Source organism: Chiloscyllium punctatum, chromosome X (genome assembly GCF_047496795.1).
Source record: "Chiloscyllium punctatum isolate Juve2018m chromosome X, sChiPun1.3, whole genome shotgun sequence".
NCBI classification, from domain to species: Eukaryota; Metazoa; Chordata; class Chondrichthyes; order Orectolobiformes; family Hemiscylliidae; genus Chiloscyllium; species Chiloscyllium punctatum.
Window position 1 is genome coordinate 19,439,434 of NC_092791.1, and position 22,343 is coordinate 19,461,776.

Below are 22,343 nucleotides of genomic sequence, written 5' to 3' on the forward strand. Positions count from 1 at the left end.
GATTGTTAGCCAATGTTCCTCCCTCAACTAATAATAATGATAAAATCAGTTTACTCGGTTGTTCATCTCATTGCTATTTTCTGTAAGACATTGCTAGGACAGAATGGCACTACACTTCAAAAGTGATTTCCTTGTGCTTCTGATAGTGTGATAGGCTGCTGTATAAATGCAATGTCTTTTTTTAACTTTTGGTCTTGTGAGTCTGGGTTATGATGTATTTATTGCCTGGCCCCGAGTTGCTCTGATGGCATTAAGAGTTAACTTCAGTGGGGGACTGCAGTCCCAAATAGGCCAGTCTGGGCAGGTTCCATTCCCTGAAGAACATCAGTGAAAAAATTGGATTGTGGTGACAATCTAGCAGCTTTGTGGTCATTGTTTTCTGATGCCAGCACACTGATTATCCAAAATGTTTTTAATTCCGCAATTTGCCAAAGTGGAATTTGAACCTATGACCTTTGAGTCAGTGTCCTTAACCATAACCTGAATAGCTTTCTCTAATATTGTTTTGGATACATTTGGGAAAAACTCAGATTCATCTTTTGTCTGTGGCTCAGAGGTACACTTCCAACACAATTAGCTGTGACCCTTGATCTGAATTCAAAAATTAAGTTGAAAAGTTCCTTTTTATCTGGAGCTACTTCATAGTAAATGATCCAGAATTGCAGCACAGATTAAAGAAGAGAGTTTGTCCAGTAAGGCAGGCTGAGTCTGAATATTCTTCATTTAAATTCAGTATTCTCGTGCTGCCCAAGAGCAAAGTTGATCCAGGAATATATTTGATTCAATAATCTTGCTTAAATGTAACTAGTAAGAGATTCAGAAATGTCTTGAATACTGCTTTGTTCAGACTTGATGCAGGTGTTTGTGTTTTTTTTCCTTAACTAAAGCTTGGCTAGTGCATCTCTGGCTCTGTAATTTGTTAGCTATACCCCACCTAATTCATTGTGGGTCATTCTTAGCACACTGAATCATATCACATGATCACAGAGTAGGCAGTATTGCCCCTAAAAAGATGCAAAGACCATCACAAAGGTAATTTTGAGTATCGGGAATTTACCTTACCAGAAAATGTAAAGGAAGTTGGGATTTTTGGGGGCAGGTAATTAACTGGAGGATAGCCAATTTCAGTTGGCTGAGAACAGATCTGCCCTGGATAAAATAGAATCAAAAGACTGGCAGGCCATAATTGTAACTGAACAATGGGCTGCCTTTAAAGAGAAGATAGATCGGGTGTAGTCAAGGTACATTCCCACAAGTGAGAAGGCTGGGGCAACAAGAGCCAGGACTACAAAAGGATATATGTCCATTTGGTAGCAAAAGTGCAAATCTGTGAAAAGTTCAATGGGAAGAGAAATAAGAGGCAAAGATAGAATATGTGAAGAGACTGGCAGCTAATATAAAAGGAAATCCAGAAGTCTTTAATAGGGATATAAATAGTAAAAGGGTTCATAAAGGAAGAGGTGGAGTCAATTAACATCTACACATGGAGGTAGAAGGCAGGGCTAAGGTATTAAATGAGAACTTTGCAGACACTGGATGGGTAATATGTTGATAAAGAGGAGCTATTGGAAAATCTGACTGAATGTAATATTGATAAATCATCAGGACTGGATGGGATATATCCATAGATAGTGAGGGGGCGTAAGGGTGGAAATTGCCGAGACACTGGCCACAATCTTCCAATCCAACTCAAACTCAGGGTAGTGCCTGAAGGCTGGAGAATTGCAAATGATACACCCTCATTCAAAAGGAGAGGTAGAAAGATAAGCCCAGCAGCTGCAATCCCAAGAGTGTAACCTGAGAGGTGGAAAAGCTTTAAGAAACAACAGTCCAGGGCAAAATTAACAGTTACTTGCACGTGTGTGGATGCATTGATTTGTTGAAAAAAATCACATTTGCCAAACTTGAGTGACTTTTTCAAGGAGGTAACAGACAGAGTTGATGAAGGAATACAATCTCTGTGGACTTCCAGAAGAGATTTGATAAACAAACCTAGAATCCATGGAATAAACAACAGTGGCAGGACAGTAAAAAGCATCTGAGTGGCATGAAACATAGAGCAGGAGGAAATAGTTTTTTTTTCAAATTAGGAGGAAGATACACTGAGAATTTCTCAAGGATCGGTATTTGGACCCTTGCTTTTCTTGATCTATATTAATATAGATGTATAGGACACAATGTTAAGATTGTGACAGAGACAGGTTGATACATTTTCCTGTGTCTGCCCATTGTAACACAGAGAAGTGTGATATGATTCATTTGGTCAGGAAAACCGCAAAGAGTCAATAGAAAGTAAAGGGCATAATTCTAAGAAGCATGCAAGAGCAGAGGGTTGTGGGTGTATATGTGTACCAGTAGTTAAGGCTGATAGGACGGTTGAGAAATTAGATGACAAATGGGATCTGGACTTGATGAATTGAGACACAGCATGCAAAAGCAAGGAATTTATGATAAATCTGTTGTAAACACTAGGTCATCCTGAATTGGGTTCTGGAGATCTGAAATAAAAACTGTGAATGCTGGAGAAACTCAATAGGGTTGGCAGCATCTGTGTGTAGAGAGAGAGAGAGAGAGCAGTTAATGTTTTGACTCCACTATGACTCTTCTTTGGAATTGAGTTCTGAGAAGATTGGGAAGAGATTTGACAGAGATATTCATAGTCATCAGGACTCTGCCCAAAATGGAGAGAGAGAGTGAAAAAGTGTTCCTGTTGATGGGAGAGCTAAGACCCAGAGGACACCAGTCTAAACTGAATGGCAAAAGAAGCGGAGGTTATATGAAGTGAAGCTTTTCTTACGAAGGGATTGGTCAGGATGTCCAATGCGCTGCTGGAGAGTGTGGTGAAGGCAACGTGAATCAAGTTCTCTTTAAAATTTAAATAAACGGTTGAAGAGAACAGTTGCAGGTCTACAGGGAAAGTCAGAGTGGAGCTTGTGGGTTGCTCTTCTGGAGAGCTGGCACAAACATGGCAGGCTGAATGACCTCCTTCTGTGTTGTAACCATTCTATAATTCTACGAAAAGAGGAGACATTGGGATGACCTAAGTTAAGTTTTCAAAATTATCAAAACAAATTGCTAAACTTAGTCCAGGAATTTTATTCAGATATCAAAGTTGAGATAACAAGGACATTCAATCATTTCAGCCAAAGGGTAATTGAATTGTGAAAGAAAGCTTCCAGGGACATGCATTGACAATGCCACTGAGTCCAACAGGCACCACCTTTTCCAGGGCACTTAGAAATGGGCAACAAATATTGACCTTGCCAGTTACACTCACATCCTGTGAACAAATGGGAATAACTATATCGATAGAAGTACACTTTATGAACATCACTTGGCATAACCATACCTAACTCATCACGCATACTCCATACAAATATGACTATCCATAATCATGCCCAATCACAGGAGGCATCTAAGCCCAAAACTAGTCGGCATTTGCACCCAAATACCTGGATGTACCTCATGCCAATGCCACTGGGCACAGACATGTCCAAATCACTGGAAACATTGGATACCAATACATCTGAACATAGCCAAATCAAAATTACTAGACATTCTCAAACCAACATCACTGAATATTGCAATACCTATGGTTATGGTCATGTCACAGTTCATGCTCCCTTGCCCCGGTCAAAACCTGTGCTTGTATCACTAGGTATGGGTCATAAATGTATAATTAAAAAGTCTTTAGCTAGATCAATTGACATGACTTGCACCCATTCACTGGTGGTACTCCATATCCTATTCACTGGACATGTCCCTTCCAATGCCATTGGCCAAGACCTTGCTCTTCTAACTGGGCAAGGCTTGTTATAATCAACCAGGAGAAAGTGAGGAACTTCTCCCCACCTTCATCTACCTATTGCACTCTCAGCTACCTTCCCCCCAGCTCCCCCTCCTCCCCTTCCCATTTATCTCTCAGCCCCCCCAGTCCACAAGCCTCATTCCTGATGAAGGGGTCATGCCAGAAACATTGAATATTCTGCTCCTCGGATGCTGCCTGACATGCTGTGCTTTTGCAGCACCACACTCAAGACTTGTTGTAACCATAGATATAGTCATGGTTCTTAAGAGCATCAATGGAAGTGGCCTATACTATGGCATGTAGCCATGCCATGAGTCATACCCACTCCTTTATCACCAAGTACAGTTCATATCCATACCATTAGACATCCTTTGTCCATATTACTGATTGTGTATCACTAAGGATACCGCGATGCTTTGGGCTTACTGATTTGGGACATTATCATACTTAAGGGTGTTGTAAATCTATTGTATTTAATTTATGCTACTTCATTGGCTCTGGATGTCATCCATTGAACCTTAATGAGTGGTGCTGCTCATCATTGCACCTAACCCATAACCTAAGGATTTTCCCTTTGTCATGAAGACTGGAGAAACAACTGCTTCATTTTCCAAAGCAGCTTTCATGATGCAAAGTTCAACAATCCTTTCAAATTGTTGAAGCAGCCAACCAGCTATAACATGCAACCAGATTGGTCAATACAATTTATTAAATTGATCATATCTTTGGATTGTGCACACTGTCCTAATGCCTGTTTCCTTTCTCATTCCACCCAGGGAGAAGCTGGTCCAACTGGTGCTCGTGGTCCTGAGGGCGCTCAGGGTTCAAGAGGCGAGTCAGGAAGCCCCGGATCCCCAGGCCCTGCTGGAGCTCCTGTAAGTTACTGAATCCATCGCCAGACTTGCATTTTGTAATTTTTCACCAAGGGACAGTCCTCACATAACTTTACAGGCTGCTGCTAAACGCAGACTGAATAACAAGTAGCCATCCTTCATGTGTTGTATGTCTTCAGGCTATGTGACTGTCGTAGTTTGATCATGCACTCACACTGAGTGGCTCGACTTTTCCCAGTGTGGCCTAGAGGTACTCAGCCCAGGTGTAGCTGTCTACATTCCTGAGTACATTTGTTCTGTATTTACATCCAATTACATCTGTCAATTTCTGATCCTAAATATTGTGAATGCAGATCAACGAAATATAGAATTCAAATCATGAATGCGCAACTATATTCTTCAATTAAGCACATAAGCATTATTTTTAAGAAATGTTTTAGAAATATAAACATTATTTGTGCCTTACTATTTTGATATTGATGCATGATATTGACTTATGTGTCTTCTGTCTCTTCTGACAGGGTAACCCTGGTACTGACGGTATTCCTGGAGCCAAAGGTTCTGCTGTAAGTATAACTTAAATATAAACTTGGTGTTAGCACTTACTAAAATTATCTATGAACTGTCAAGATAGGTTTGAATTTTCTCATCTGACACCCATTTAATTGTAAGTGATTTTAAAATGCTGGAGAATTCTAGACCCATGATACTTATTATAAGGATGGCAATTATGTTATGATTTACAACAGTAGGCAGGTGTTGGTGTAGGGGTGAGGGGTTTTGTAAGATGCACCATCTGCCCTACCTGCCACCTAGCTGCCCACCCTGACCTCTCTCCTAATTTACTGGGCCGGCGAGGTGTTGAGTGGCTTGCCCCCACCTTGAGGCTCTTAAGGGCTTATGTCCCATAGCTTTCCCCTACTGCTATTTTGCCCATGGCAAGTGGAGATCACACCAAGTGGGCAGCTTGGCATCTTTAATTGTGTAGGCCTGATATTGGGTAAGTTGGGGGAGTGCAGTAGGCATGGTGTCTGTGCCCACTGGAGGCATTCCCTCCCTCCATTCCCCAAGGTTATACCAATTTCCTACCCCTCCAACCTTGAACCCTCAACCCGTGTCCTCTGAAACAGGGCCCGATCAGCCAAGACTCACCGAAGCCAAGCTATCTCTTCACTTTGGCCTCCATTTAATTTTCCTCTTGGGGACTGACTATAGTTCCAACAGTGGCCACTGCTGGCACTTGGCATTGCCAGGACTACAGAGCAGCCTAGCTTCTGATTGTCTGGTAGCTGTCCAGCTCTCTAAGGCAGGGCATACTCCCCTGCTGGATGCCTTGCCCTTAGCCAATTCACAGCCATCAAACACTAAAAGCTACTCAGTAAGTTTGGGACTGATCCTCTATCTTAAAGCTTCTTTCCCACACTATCCTTATCTCCTTTCACTCACTCAGCACTGCAAAAAATCTATTGAACTCTCCCTTAAATATACTTAATGGCTGAGAATCCAGAGAGGCTGAGAATTTCAAAGATTTGCAAGATTTTAAGTCTCAAAACCGCAGAACCCTTTACTATCCTCAGTGTTCCCATTGTTACATTGTCAGTGATTTTTTAAAACCAAAACTAGCCATCACCCAGCCACTTGAATCCTTTCTGGTTCATTTCTATTCCTTGGACCCTTGCTTGCCAACCTAAACCATTGGCCTTGGTTCATCCACTAGATGTGTAGATAATGCACTTTAACCAAACCAGTATAATGCCTGTATGGTATTGTTCACCATCTTAGAGTAAGGGAACATGAGTATGAAGCCTATATTTGTTATTTATTTCACTTAAAAGTTACAGTTGTCAAGGCCTGGTACCTTCCTACTCATCCCCAATCTATCGGTTAATGCTAATTTCTTTCCTTCTTCTCCTAGGGCGCTCCTGGCATTGCTGGTGCACCCGGTTTCCCTGGTCCACGTGGTCCTCCAGGTCCACAAGGTGCTACCGGCCCTCTTGGTCCTAAAGGTCAACAAGTAAGTAAAAATATTCAGCATTCAAGAATATAATTTCGTTTTGAAATCTCCTCAGTTGGAAACCTCTGGAACGTCCATTACTTTCAGTGGAGTGTTGTGGTCAATTTTAACAGATAAATATAAATCAAGCTATGACAGTTTTCATAATGTCAACCTATAAATAATGCCAACCTTCACCACACAAATTTACATCAAACTGCACCAGGCCATAATCACACCAACATTTTCACATCTTCCACACCAAATGGTGACAAACCAGTCCTGACATTGACTGTTAACCAGAAGTATTGATGGTCACTAACAGGAAAGCACTGACCATTTTTATCACAACCTAGTCCTGGACATATATAAGTGCAGACAACATCAGCTGTGGCTAAGGCTTAGAATTCTCAGAGCTGGGAGACACATTAAACAATGCTATTGCCAAGTTTGCCTGATGACTGTAAGACAATGTGCTCACAACTGAGTACCAATGCAAATGTCTCCACACATTCCACTTTCATAATACCAGCGCTAAGTGGAACTGAACATTACCTTGAATGGTGAGAGACTGAAGCCCGAGCCTGGCCACTTGCCCGGTTTATCTCGGCATCACCCGTGACACATCCTTCACGTATAGATAGCACCTCCTCAACATTGCACTCCAACATATCAAGGGGCTAATTGCAACAGACAAGCTCCTAGAGGAGGCTAACCTCCAACCCTTATCCAGTGACCATCTCACCTCGCCAGCAGTATGCCTTCCCTTATTTCACCTCATATAGATTAATCCACCAACGCTAAGGAGTAACAGCTGAGGATCCATGGCAGGAGGTTTAGCTGGAGAAAATATCCCAACAGATATCACTCTGTCATCATAGGCCCCACTGCCTCTCCACCCAATTTTGATCTCCCAGAGCAACAGTGATCCTTTTTAAACTGTTGCCAGATTGGCCAAGGCCTCTGTGCTGCATTATAGAGTAATAGAGCAGAGGCCTAATTAGAGTGAAGCATGAACGAATACACTTTTGTGTTATGTGATATATTTGTGTGATACTTTTGCTTAATCCCCTTAAGTTATGTATAACCGTTAGTACTTCAACCAGATGCTACAGAGCTTAGAATGCTGTCTTCAAACAGCAAAATACTTTTGACACAACCAAGTTTAGAAGGATTGTATGTAGAATATTTCTCCTTGGTGTTTCTGATTCCAGTGGACAGTGAAAATTTCTCAGTCAGCAATGTACTGTATTAAACAAACGGTGGCAACAGTGGGAAAGGCAGCAACCCTGAATGTTCGGTTTTCATCCTTTAACTGGACAGGCCTTGAATGGAGTCTCAGAACTAGATGGAGCAGCAAGTCTGCCAAAGGCTACTGTTTATGAGCACCACTGGTCTAGATTATGCTATCAATCCCCAATGTCTAACGCTAACAATTGTTTTGTCTCACAGGGTGAGCCTGGTGTACCAGGATTCAAGGGAGAAGCAGGCCCAAAAGGAGAACTTGTAAGTATTAAGAAAGATGTGTCTTTTACTTCAGCGTTAAAAGTATAGGTAATTCTGTTGATTCAAATAATCATAAATACTGCCCAAGATACCAGGGCAGACAACTTAAAAATGAAGAAAATGAGCAAGTATATCTGGAAATCAGGCAGAACGTTTGTGTTCAAAGGATAATCAAATGATTAGATAATGACATTGATGCATGACTGAAGAGATAAATAGCTGTATGTCCAAAAAGCGAAATGGTTGCTGAATATGGTGACATTAAGTAGGTATCAGGAATAGATGGCTTGTTGGGCCGAATGGTTTTCTACTTCTGAAACAAACTGCCTATTTTTGTACATGACTTAAACCTTAAATGGATCTGTTCCCAGGAGGACCAGTTCCTCCACAGAACACACTAGATGGCCTCCTTCTTTAGAGACCGCAATTTCCCTTCCCACGTGGTTAAAGATGCCCTCCAACGCATCTCGTCTACATCCCGCACCTCCGCCCTCAGACCCCACCCCTCCAACCGTAACAAGGACAGAACGCTCCTGGTGCTCACCTTCCACCCTATCAACCTTCGCATAAACCATCATCCGCCGACATTTCCGCCACCTCCAAAAAGACCCCACCACCAGGGATATATTTCCCTCCCCACCCATTTCCGCCTTCCGCAAAGACCGTTCCCTCCGTGACTACCTGGTCAGGTCCACGCCCCCCTACAATCCACCCTCTCATCCCGGCACTTTCCCCTGCCACCGCAGGAACTGTAAAACCTGTGCCCACACCTCCTCCCTCACCTCTATCCAAGGCCCTAAAGGAGCCTTCCACATCCATCAAAGTTTTACCTGCACATCCACTAATATCATTTATTGTATCCATTGCTCCCGATGCGGTCTCCTCTACATTGGGGAGACTGGGCGCCTCCTAGCAGAGCGCTTTAGGGAACATCTCTGGGAAACCCGCACCAATCAACCACAACGCCCCGTGGCCCAACATTTCAACTCCCCCTCCCACTCTGCCGAGGACATGGAGTTCCTGGACCTCCTTCACCGCCGCTCCCTCACCACCAGACGCCTGGAGGAAGAACGCCTCATCTTCCGCCTCGGAACACTTCAACCCCAGGGCATCAATGTGGACTTCAACAGCTTCCTCATTTCCCCTTCCCCCAGCTCAGTAACTGTCCCCATGACTTGTCCGGACTTGTCCGACCTGCCTATCTCCTTTTCCACCTATCCACTCCACCCTCTCCTCCCTGACCTATCACCTTCATCTCCTCCCCCACTCACCCATTGTACTCTATGCTACTTTCTCCCCACCCCCACCCTCCTCTAGCTTATCTCTCCACGCTTCAGGCTCATTGCCTTTATTCCTGATGAAGGGCTTTTGCCCGAAACGTCGATTTTGAAGCTCCTTGGATGCTGCCTGAACTGCTGTGCTCTTCCAGCACCACTAATCCAGAATCTGTTTTCCAGCATCTGCAGTCATTGTTTTTACCTTGTTAAACCTTAAATGTTTTAGATTATGTTTTAAATCCGCTTTATTGTTTTTAATTTCTTTGTGAATGTAATTAGAAAATGCTCACCCTTTTCCTGATGCTTCCTTTAGGGTCCTGCTGGTCCTCAAGGTGCTCCTGGCCCGGCTGGTGAAGAAGGCAAGAGAGGCCCTCGTGGTGAGCCAGGGGCTGCTGGTCCGAATGGTCCTCCTGGCGAGAGAGTGAGTTTCCTCCAATCACAGTCTGCTTCTTAGGAGGTGCACATTAGCTCCGCCAATGACTAGAAGAGAACAAAAGATGAATGTTTTGCTTTTGTGTCAGATTTTAAACAAAGATTCTAAAGAAAAATAACGCAACTTTGATGACTAGATGGAGAACTTTTGTCTTCGATAGTGTGACTTGGATGAAGATGATGTTGTCATACGGGCTCTCTGTTGTATTTATGTGTTCTATCTCAGTTGTGACAACTTGTTTTATTAATATTTCATTGTGGCCTCTAACCTCAGTTCTTTTCTTTCCATTGCTAGGGTGCTCCTGGTAACCGTGGTTTCCCAGGTCAGGATGGTCTTGCTGGTCCTAAGGTAGGTACCATAGTTCAGCAAGTGATACTGTTTAAAGGCAGAATTGCATTTTGTTTGCATTTTTTTAAAAAATCAATTAATTAATTATTTTTAAAAGAGCGCTTAGAATTCAGACTGATTGGATCCCTGGCCCTAAGCTTCCTGATTAGTTAGTTCTCTGATAATGTTAGTGTTTATTGGACAACTGAAAATCAACAACCTGTCAGCAAATGCTGGAAATTTAATTTTGCTGGAGCTAAATCTGTACTGATTTATAATGTGTGTGAGGCACCATTTTAAAAGATAATAAGAATTACTTTAAATGGGATAAATCTTATCCAGAAGAGCAATTAAAGTGTATGATAATATCAATCTTGCAAATAGTTAAAAAAACACAAAGCATTCAACTTAAACTTTCAGGAAATGGGATACTTAGGTTGAGAGAAAATACCATTTTTTGGTGCTATTCTATCAATCCCCTGCTATAACTTTGACAGGAAATGAGCAGAGTTGCCAGCGGTAGGGCTATACCCTGGTAGAGAATCCCTAGGTTGAGCCCACTTGAATAACACTCCTTGAACCACCTCCAACATTCACTCCTTCCACCACCGATGCTCAGTCAAACAGGATGTACTATCTCCAAGATGCACTGCAGGCATTCACTTCGGCTCATGACTCACTTCCATCTAGAAGGACAAGGGCAGCAGATATATGGGTACACCACAACCTACAACTTCCTCTCTAAGCCCCTCACCATCCTGACTTGGAAATAAATCGCCATTCCTTCAGTGTCACTGGGACAGAATCCTGGAATTCCCTCCCTCAGGACATTGTGGGTCAACCCACAGCACATGGACTGCAGCGATTCAAGATGGCAGCTCACCCCCACCTTCTCAAGGGGGCAAATATGGACGGGGCAATAAATGACCAGTGACCCCACATTCCATGGGCAAACAAGAAAAAGTCACAAGTGATAATTACTAGTTGGCTTTAAGTGTTTCTCTGATTGAGATTTTATGTCAAAAGGCAAAAAACTGGAAAGATGATTGCCAGAGTGCAGAGCACTACTGAAGCTGAAAGAGTTCGGAGAGGTAACTAGGTTAAGAGAGAAGTTCGAGTCAAATGACACCAAATCAGGAGTTTTAAAGCCAAAAGGTTGTTGAAGGAAGGGAAGATTTTAAAAGGACAAAGCGGTTTCAATCTCTGGGAGCGAATGAGTTAGGATAGAAGGCAGTAAACTTGAAGTTAATTTCAGCACAGTGGGGATGAGCAGTAGTTTATATGATTATATACTTGGAGCTGATTAGGATAAGAGCGAGGAGTAATGGCTTTTGTTCTGAAGAGCGATGATCAGATGGAACAAGACAAGAAAGGCTGCAACATGGAGAGGGAGAGTTTGGAGACCAGAGGAAGAGGAGGATTGTTTATTAGAAGAAAAACTTCCTGTGTCTTATCCAATTGATCATTTCAAATGTTAACAACAAACTAATCATTTCTTTTTGGCTTCCATCACAGGGTGCCCCTGGTGAGCGTGGTGCTCCTGGTGTTCATGGTCCTAAAGGTGCTAATGGAGATCCCGGTCGCCCTGGTGAACCTGGTCTGCCAGGCGCAAGAGTAAGCACGATTTTTTCAAAAACAATCTCTGTTTATTCAAAGTATACGTACTGCTCCAGATACCTTCTACTCTGTTAATCAGAATGTTCTGAGGAAGCATTTGCCACATTCAAGACATAACATAACATTTACTCATTTGTTTAAAACCTCTTCTTCAAACATACAGTAAAAACTGAATCACATAACCATCAAATAACTATTTTGTAAGCAGAGTAGAGCCTGTCACCTCAAGGGCCTAGGTGTGGTACAGGAATGGAGCTGTGTGTCCAAATCAGGTTCCTGAGCTAAGAAATGTTTAGTTCCACAATGTTTCATATTCCTCAACTTGGTTATTACCTGATGAGGCATTCATGCTGAGTCTGTGGAGCTAACGGTGTGGAAATCTGCCATCCTTGCCTGGGCAGGCCGAAGTGTGACACCAACCTATAGAAATGTGAATTGGCTTTTACCTGCCCTCCACACCACAAATGCTGGCCTAGGTGGTGATGCCCACATCCCATGAATTAATATAAAAACAAATGAGTCTTCTGGAAGACAACTGCCCTGTCTGCTGTGCCTCTCACACCCTTACAGATTGCACATTAACAATCTCTTCCATCCCATTGCTTTGCTGAAATCAAGCAATCTCCATTGAACTGTGATGATACCAGCCAATATTACCTGCCCACATGGAAGTCTAAAGTTGGAATCCTGTGTAAAGAGCTACTGTTAATATGGTACCTATCCTGCACTCAGATTATTCTAAAGCACTTGAGCAGATTGCGTAAATCAGCTGGTGGTAAAGTCCACTTGCTGTCTAGATTCTGCAATTGTCCCACCTCCAAAAAGCATTACACCTCATTTTGTCACTGAATAGCAAGAGAAGCAGGATGCTTCATTTCAGCTCTGGTGAAGGCATTCAGTTTCTAATCAAAGGACCCAACACCAGGCAGGGGAAGCCCGGGTGTAGTACCAGGGATAGCCAGCACCTCCCCAAAGGCGCTGCTGAGTACAGAAGAGTTGCTGGCCTCTGGTTTGGGCCCTTGAACCCAGAGGAAGTTCTGCCACTGGTCTATCAAGTGACTGCACTGCACAAGGCATTGTGGGACTGCCCAAAATGAGAGAGTGTGGGCAAGGAATCACAGCGGTTCTTTAGCCAGTGGCCAAGATCCCCATCTCCTCCACAAGAATCAACTCATGGCTTGCACTAAAGAGAATCATTTATACATGGTAATTGTAGCCAATATGTGCAGAACCACTGTGTTTGCTTCATTGATTTAGACAATTGCAGAATCCTTATGTTCTACAGTAGAAGACAAGCTGCAGCATCAGATAGAAAGCGTAACTTGAGGCATTGCACAAGGATTGATTTAGTTAAAACAAAAAATAAAGAACTACAGGTGCTGAAAATCTGAAAGAAAAATAGAAATTGCTGGAGAAACTCAGCAGGTCTGGCAGCATCTGTGCAGAGAAAGCAGTCACCGTTTGGATCTAGCGACGCTTCTTCAGATTGACTTGGTTCAATTTGGTTCAGTTCATTCAACTTTTCTTGGGTAATCACCATCCTTATAGAATGTTGAAACCTTTTGATGTTTCCAAACCCAGTGGACATTTGCAATAAAAGAGGAACGCTGCACCATTCAAAACATGAAAGTCTTGTAAATATGCTCTTGTATGTTGTGGTTCTGTTCGCCGAGCTGGGAATTTGTGTTGCAAACGTTTCGTTCCCTGTCTAGGTGACATCCTCCAGTTGTAGCAACCAGAAGCGGCAGAGACAAGCCACTATAAATGGCGGAGGAAAGATCACAGAAGCGCTTCACAGGAGGCTCCCAAGCACTGAGGATGTCACCTAGACAGGGGACAAAACGTCTGCAACACAAATTCCCAGCTCGGCGAACAGAACCACAACAATGAGCACCCGAGCTACAAATCTTCTCCCAAACTTTGCATGCTTTTGTATCCCAGACAGTCAAGAAAGGTTCTGTCTAAGTCAAAAATTAAACCAAATATTGTAGGTCAAAACTAAGCAACTGCAGCTGAGGACCCCTGTTTATTCACAGGACATAGGTGTTGCTGGTTAGGTCCAGCATCTATTGCCCATTCATCATTGGACACAGGACAACTAAGAATTAGCCACATTTTTGTAGGTCTGGAAGTCACATGTAGGCTAGACAAGGAAAGGTTGGCAGATTCCCTTCCCTAAAGGATTTTAGTGAACCAGATGAACATTTGCAACAATAGACAATGGTTACATTGTAACCATTAGGGAAACAATTTATTGAAGCCAGTATCTCCATTTTCTATGTCGGGTATTTGTTTTTATTCCTTTACGGATGAGGGCATCACTGGCCAGGCCAGCATCTATTGCCCATCCCTAATTGCCCAGAGGGCAATTAAGAGTCAACCACACTGCTGTGGGTTTGGAATCACATGTAGGCCAGACAAGGTAAGGATGGCAGTTTCCTTCTGTTAAGGACATTAGTGACCCAGGTGGATTTTTACAACAATTGACAATAATTCTAGATATTTATTGAATTCAAATTCCACCATCTGCTGTGGCGGGATTCAAACCCAGGTCTCCAGAACATTCCCTGGGTCTCTGGATTAACGGTCCAGCAATAAAACCGCTAGGCCATTGTCTCCCCGTATTCACAGAATATTAGCCTGAAGCTATGGATTTGAGTCTAGTGATTATCACCATGACGCCATCACCTTCCCTTTAGATAGAGCATACCAAATTAAATAGCAATCTCTAATGAGGTCTATTTGATGGACTGTGCAAATCAAAATTCCAAATCAACTGGATGAGTGAAATTTTCATTATGTAGAGTCCTGGAAAACTGTTGAAAGACATTTAATAGCCCCTAGTTTTTACTGTTGCTGAGTGTACTCCCTTTAAAACAAATAGATCAGTAAACTATTAAAACCAGAACCTCACCTCTATCACCTAACCCCAAAGGGAACTTTGGAAAAGTGTCAAAGGCGATAATCACTTCTTAAGCAGTTATCAGTGATTAATGATTACATTAAAGGCAAAAAGCTCCTTATGGTGAATGAAGAATGTGGATGTTCTTAACTTGCAGATTTTTGACTCATTTCATTTTGTTTCTTGTTCAGGGTCTTACAGGTCGTCCTGGAGATGCTGGTCCCCAAGGCAAAGTTGGAGCTACTGTAAGTTGAGCCAAAGGTTTCCTGTTTTTACTGTCCTTTTTTTGAATCTGTCCTGGTAGTGCCAGGCTACAGGGACCAGGCTATCTCCAGAAAGAGGTGGGGGTAAGAAAATGATTGGCCAAGTCACCCTGATTAAATCATAGTCTGTTCTGTGCACATCAACGCACTGACTGTGCTACTCCCTCAACTAAAGGAAGAGATCTGACAATGGAGATTATGCTGCCCTCAGAGGCAGGGGGCATGGGATGGAAAAGGATTCAGATCATCCCACTGGGTGCTTGATATGGGTGCCAAGTCATTCAAACCATCTCATTCACCAAGGCGGAGACAAGTGTGAGCGCCAAGACATCCAGCCTGGTCCATTCTCCTTGTAAAGGAGAGCATGATTGCCAAAGGATTGAGACCATTTTCCTGGGTAAAGGAGTCAGACCTATTCACACTCCTTGGTAGTGAAGGATACAAGTAATGTGCAGTCACCAAGAAAATCTTCTCGGATGAAACCAAATTCAAAGAATGGTTTCTCTCCTTCTCTCAGGAACCCTTTTTGTTTTTATGATCCAATGGATATTTAACCTTAATAAAAATGAACTACTGTACAGAGATGCTGAGTAAAATTCACGGTTGGCTGTTTTGTGTGTAGGGTGCCCCTGGTGAAGATGGCCGCCCTGGCCCACCTGGTCCACAGGGTGCTCGGGGACAGCCTGGCGTGATGGGTTTCCCAGGACCAAAGGGTGCGACTGTAAGTAAACCATGTATTTTACTCTGATTTCCTCGTGTGTTCTTCTGCAGTACAGGTGATACTGTACTTGCAGCTTTCTGCATGTGTTGTACTATGCTCCGGTCACAGCATTGCTCAAATACACTCACGAATAATTTTAATGGATTTTCCTTGTGACAATAAGGCAAAACTATTTGACCCAACATTAAATATTTTCTTTCTGTTGACTAGGGTGAGGCTGGCAAGGCTGGTGAGAAGGGTCTCATGGGCGCTCCTGGGTTGAGGGTAAGTAACATGATCTTTTTCTGAATAACTGTAATTTAATAATTGGTAGCTATTGTTTAAAAGATCTGTGTTATACCATAGTCAGCATTGATGTACTCCTCAACTGGCCTAAAGCAGCTCGATATGAGATGTTCATCATATAATGTTTTGTTGTATCTGATACAAGATATTGAACACAATTGGGAATGGCAAGACACACTGTTCATTGCAAAGGACCACCCACAATGGGTTCTAAGGGGCTTGGTGATTAATAGATAGACTGAGTTAATCTATACTTATTATTGCAATCTGCTTTTCGTAGATAATTAAGTAGAATGAGGCTATGTGGAAGTACAGTAAAGGCAATTAAATGTCACAAGGGGACATAGGGAGTAGGAGGAGGCCACTCAGCCTTTCAAACCTACTCTGCCATTCAACTAGATCAATGACCGAAACTCCAATCCTCTTGGTAGAGAGTTCCAAAGTGAGATGCTATTACATGAGGAAACTATGACTGAGTAGCAGTGGGATATCAAAATGTTAAATAGTTCACCACTCATGAAATTATAATACAGTTTGGTGCAGGATGAACAAATAAAGTAGGAGAATGAAATGCCACCATTTAGTATAGTTCTTATACAGCAGATTATCTTGTAGATGTGAAATAATCTACAAGTTCAAAATGAATGATTGGGCATTCCTAGCTAGGTCTGGAATCAGTCTGGGGAGCATGGGCTGGAAAATTGGCACCAGACTGCCAAAGCAATTATTTCTGGTCTACTCTGTCTTTCAGAGCATTGCCCTGCTGAGAATGCAGGATCAGTAAACGTCTAACAGAACCTCATTATAAAATCATCTTCTGACTTTGGTTCCATCTCCTATAGTGTCATAGGACAAACCCAAATGTAATGGTTTCATTGGTCCTAATAAGCATGGAGGTGCAAAACCCTTATTGACAGTGCAATATGATATAAGTAGTTCACATACATTGTAAGGTATGTATGAACAATATCAAATAACCCAATAAAGCAAAATGCTTCATGCTGCTGTCTATCTATATTACTCCACGTACACTGCAGTATATGACAATCTTAAGTGCTCTACATTTAATGTAGTATATTATACACATTGCAAGTGTTCCACATTATATATAGTACTGTACAAGTACATTGTTAGCATTCCACATTATTGTTCATAATAAGGAAAGTACAAGAGACCTAAATTGTGCACATTGCAATCTGTACACTATAAATTCTTGTGACTGTTTGAAATTTAGCATTTTTGTGTCTGCACTGATAAATGCAAGATGACAAGTTTCAGCAACATGTTGGTGTTTTCATCAATGCAAGTCCACCACATTATATATAACACAATATGCCTATATATGAAAAATACTGTCCATTGTTTACAGTGCAATATATGGACATCATGAGAACATCCAGAATATAATCTAGAATCTAATAACACAGAGGATAGTACTTAGTATTACAATATGATTTGATACAGCATGGAGCAACACAATGCATAGCTTAATGTAAAATATGTGACATACATTGCATACACAGGAAAGAACATTACAGAATACCAGAGAATGTGCAGTATATGTTAAATTACAATATAGGAATATACAGATATGCCCAGCATGGTATTATATGACATATGCATAGCAATATATACACAGTATGTGATGGCACAGTTTATAATATGTGGATGGTATGGTATTGTATAAAGTGATGCACAATATGTATGGTACACTATAATACCACATGAGTATTCCATAGTAATGATATAGTAATAGAATATTATAGTGACAGGATAGTTTAATATGGTAAGTCACAGTATACTGTACGACCAGTGACTGAGTTGGAATGGCTATTGCGTAAGTGCAGCCCCCACAGGATTAACAGAGAACAGCAAAATCTATTTGTCTGTTAAGATATTACAACTTTGATTCCATTATTCTACACTGAACACCAACTCTCTTTTCTCCTCCATAGGGTCTGCCTGGCAAAGATGGCGAAACAGGTGCTCAAGGTCCTCCTGGTCCATCAGTGAGTTTGAATATCTTGGATGATCTAACATTTAATTTTTACTTTGTCAGATCAGACTGTTAAATTAGAACTGTTTAATACATTTTAAGAATGTTTATTATCTTTATTGTCATTTCCATGTCCCTTCATATTGACAATACTCCAATTAATGTCAGATTTTAATCTAATTTGTAACACTTTATTAATATCTATTTAAATAACATGATGGATGAGTCAAAGACATTTTGAATTGTTACAAGAACTCAGTGGATCTCTCACATTGTGCTGTTTTCATCAGCACACTTCAAAATGACCTTCGATGCTGACCTGAAAAATATGGTGCATTAACAGCTGAGATGTTTAACCACCTTTGACACTGCTGCTGTTTTACAGGGTCTTGCCGGTGAGAGAGGTGAACAAGGTCCTCCTGGTCCTCCTGGCTTCCAGGTTTGTGAGACAAAATCTTTACAATCTTACTAAAACAAGCATCAGTAATGCAGACTGACTTTGTTTTAAAATTTTGGTGCATTATTAGTAAACTGGTTCATTTAGCTCGGGGTTACCATAGAACACTGCAGCACAGAAACAGGCCCTTCAGCCCACCATGTCTGTGCTGACCATAATGCCATTCTCAACTAATCCCATCTGCTTTCTCATGGTCTGTATCCCCCCATGTCACTGCAAGTGTACCTCATCTTTAAGGGGGTTAGTCTTTAAGGACTCCATGTGTTTATATAATGTTACGACTGTCAGATAAAGTATGGGTCTGTAATATTTAGTTGGTTTGCTATAATGACTGCTTCATAACTTGGAATGTGTTTTACTGTTTTAGATAAATTAATCTGCAGAGTTAAACAATCCCCAATGAGCAACTGACTATTAGATCATCATCATTAACATGACAGGGATCATTCCTGTTACTTTTAAATTCTAAATCTTTGCATATTAAAGCAGCTTACTTCTGTTACACACCTAAAGCATTTGATGCTTGATATTGTGCTAAAATACTAGAGTTGTCACCCACTTATAAACCTATTGAATTTATTCAACAAAGCCTCTAGTTAACATCAATCTACTCCACACAGATCCTGTTGCTTCTTGTTCTCGAGTTCCATGTTTCATTTTGTGTTAATCACATTGTTTCGCTGCTATTGCAGGGTCTGCCAGGTCCTCCAGGTCCTCCAGGTGAAGGTGGCAAGCCAGGTGACCAGGTAAGTAATTCATTAATCACAGGCAACATGTCCTTTCCTGCTAAAGCTGTTCAGTTTTCAACACTTCATATTAAATTAAAGTCACATGTATCTGACACAATGGCAAGACCTGCAGGGTCGGACACCAGTATGGTATGAAAGAACAGTCAAAGTAAAACAACCCGAGTATTATGACATGTCCAAACATGTCTATGTTTTAGACAGAGAAATATTTTTGAAATGCAGTACCTATTATGTAGGGTCTGATTGGGGGCACCAAATTTGGCCTTTATTGACAGACTACAGGAAGAAAGGAAGTCTGGAGTGAGGTGAGGTGTTCCACAGTTTGGGGTCTAAAACAGATGTACATTTGACCTTATACACAGTCTAATTGACAATCAGTTTGACACCTTTCCTTTTCAAGGGAAGAGAAAATCAGCCGAGCAATAAAACAGGTTGTCAAGTCTGATCATCTGTTTTTCAATCCACTGTAAAAGTTTAAAGGATCGTAAATTAATCAAAGTAAGAGACTGAATAGTTACAATACAGGGAGGAGGAGGAGAGTGAGCAATGACATGTTTGGAGATTATAAGGAACAGCAAAAGAATATTCAGAGGGACAATTCCCAGTCTCAATAAAATAGAGGTAATAAAGTTTTGAATAGTGCACGAGCATTAGAAGCCAGGGAGAAACAGATAAGTTACTTCTTGTATCCTGTTCTGGAGTGGAATAGAGCTATTTATTAGAGCTTCCACATGTAGTGTCTGTGGCGAGAGAGAAATTTAACTTGCTGTAAGCTAATTGCATTGGTCCTTATCTTAGGGGAACTGTACTGGTGATGAACAAAGAGCTGCAAAAGGAATACAGTGGAAATAGTGCTGGATAGACTTACACACGCTGCTGTAGTGTGGAAATGGCTGGATTTCTCCACTTCTCTATGCAATGTCATGTCTGTACAATCTTTCACTGACTGCCATCACTCACTGGTGCTTTCTTCTTCTCGAACAGGGTGTTCCAGGTGAGGCTGGTGCTGCAGGCCCGACAGGTCCACGAGTAAGTAATCAGATAAACGGAGTATAAATCCAAACTTGTTCATGAATAACAAAAGTTTTCCATTGATATTTCAACCACCTTTCAGATTGCTAGTATTTACTTTGAACACCATACAGTCACACAGCCATAAATGATACAGACACATATGCCTATAAAATAACAGATAACTATCCTGTCAGGTCCCCCTGAAATGTAACAGACACTAATAGGAGAACAGATTCCATACTGTTGCAGGCAAATATCCTGTTATGTAGCCCTATCCAGTTACAGACTTCTGTCATTTTTACAAACTTCTTATCACTATTGTATGACACATCATTATCATACACACTGTATACATCCCCTTGCTGTTGCATATCTCTCTTGTTATAAAACCTTCAGAATTTCCATACCCTCTGCTGTTCTATATCTCTGTTAATATTCAACCTTCAGAATTTCTGTATCCCCCTGCTGTTCCATATCCCACTGCCTATTATATAACCCTCAGAATTTCCAAATTCCTCTGCTGTTTCATGTCCCTCTGCTGATACATAACCATCAGATTTCCATATTCCTCTGCTGTCACATAAACCTTGGCATTTCTATATCCTGCTGCTGTTCCATATGTTTTTGCTGTTAGACACCCCTATAATTTAGTATTTATATCACTTTTGTACAGTTACACATCCCTATGTTACAGATCCCTATATGTTATATATAGAAATGCCTATATGATCAGAGATTCCCTATCATGTTACACATGACTATTTTTATACAAAGTGTAATTCATTTGTGTGTGCTGAATTCACACATTTTGCAGGCAAAAGGAATTTGTCAGTACATTGCAGCTTTTTCACTGAGGAAGGACCTGTGGAGACTGCCAGGTCCTGCTGCATTCCGCATGGCAATGCCCTGATTAATCAAATCAACCTGCTTGGTCTGTAGTTGAATCAGCTAACTTGGATTAACAGTTAACACTTCCTGCTATATCTCCATGCTGAGCATGGTCCAACCTATTTAGTATCCTGTTCTCATGTTATTCCCTTCCTAAGTTTGGTATCTTGTGACCCAGTTCTGATGAGTGCAGCATTAAAAGCTTTGACTTTGTGTCACTCTTTAGCAATGTTCAGTTATGTGTCCCTTTCTGCAATCCCTACTCTGTTACATACCCCCATAATGTTCCAGACACTGAAGTTGTTGCAAACCCTGATGCTGTTGCAGTTCCCTACACCATTACAGACCCCTGTCGTATTATGGCTGATCATGCAGTCTCAGTATCCCACTCCTGCTTTCTCTCCATACCTCTTGACCTCTTTAGTGACAAAGGTCATGTCCAGTTCCCTCTTGAACATATCTAACAAACTGGCCCCAACAGCTTTCTGTGAGAAAGAATTCCATGGGTTCCCAACTCTCTGAGTGAAGGAATTCTTCCTCACTCCAGTCCTGAATGGCTTACCCCTTATTCTTAGACTGTGATCCCTAGTTCTGGACTTTCCCAACATTGGGAACATTCTTCCTGCATCTAGCCTGTCCAGTCCCATCAAGATTTTATGTGTTTCTATGAGACCCCCACTCAGTTTTCTACATCCCAGAGAGTACAAGCCCAGTCTATCCAGTCTTTCCTCATCTGTCAGTCCTGCCATCCCAGGAATCAGTCTGGACTGATTCCTGGACTCCCTCAATAGCAAAAATGCTATCATTCTATTATACTATTGCAGCCCTCTGTACATCGACATTTTAATGTACTGCTGCCAGGCCTATATCTCTACATATCACTTTACAGTAACGCACTCTAAGCTGTTACCCTTCCAATTCTGTCAAATATTATTATCCCATTAGCAATTCCATCCCCCATCCATACATTTACGTAGCAGTATAGTCGTACACATCCCAATCCACAGCCATGCTGTTACAAAACTCTTAGTATTTCCTACAGAAGTAAAACATCGCCAATAGTGGACCTCTGAAATGAAAAACACAGAAATTGCTCAGCAGGTCTGGCAGTATCTGTGAGAGGAACAGAGGTCACATTTCAGGTTGATGATCTTTCATCAGAACCCAAGTCTCCAAGCAGATAAGCGATAAAACTGTAGACACTTGGAGTAAGCTGTTTGGCCCTTTCAGGCGAAAGTGAGGACTGCAGATGCTGGAGATCAGAGTCGAGAGTG

At 41.7% G+C, this 22,343-nt stretch overlaps 1 protein-coding gene across 2 annotated transcripts in view; it reads left to right on the forward strand.

Moving 5' to 3' along the window:
* The window catches only part of LOC140471179 (uncharacterized), an 81,924-nt gene that overhangs the window by 28,335 nt on the left and 31,246 nt on the right, over positions 1-22,343 (forward strand). For both annotated transcript variants that reach the window (XM_072567067.1, XM_072567068.1), the window contains 14 exons: positions 4,585-4,683; positions 5,163-5,207; positions 6,557-6,655; positions 8,087-8,140; positions 9,731-9,838; positions 10,145-10,198; positions 11,693-11,791; positions 14,888-14,941; positions 15,582-15,680; positions 15,891-15,944; positions 17,921-17,974; positions 18,347-18,400; positions 19,111-19,164; positions 20,152-20,196. In XM_072567067.1, coding sequence (XP_072423168.1) covers positions 4,585-4,683; positions 5,163-5,207; positions 6,557-6,655; positions 8,087-8,140; positions 9,731-9,838; positions 10,145-10,198; positions 11,693-11,791; positions 14,888-14,941; positions 15,582-15,680; positions 15,891-15,944; positions 17,921-17,974; positions 18,347-18,400; positions 19,111-19,164; positions 20,152-20,196 — 972 coding nt within the window. The remainder of the gene's footprint in view (positions 1-4,584; positions 4,684-5,162; positions 5,208-6,556; positions 6,656-8,086; positions 8,141-9,730; positions 9,839-10,144; positions 10,199-11,692; positions 11,792-14,887; positions 14,942-15,581; positions 15,681-15,890; positions 15,945-17,920; positions 17,975-18,346; positions 18,401-19,110; positions 19,165-20,151; positions 20,197-22,343) is intronic.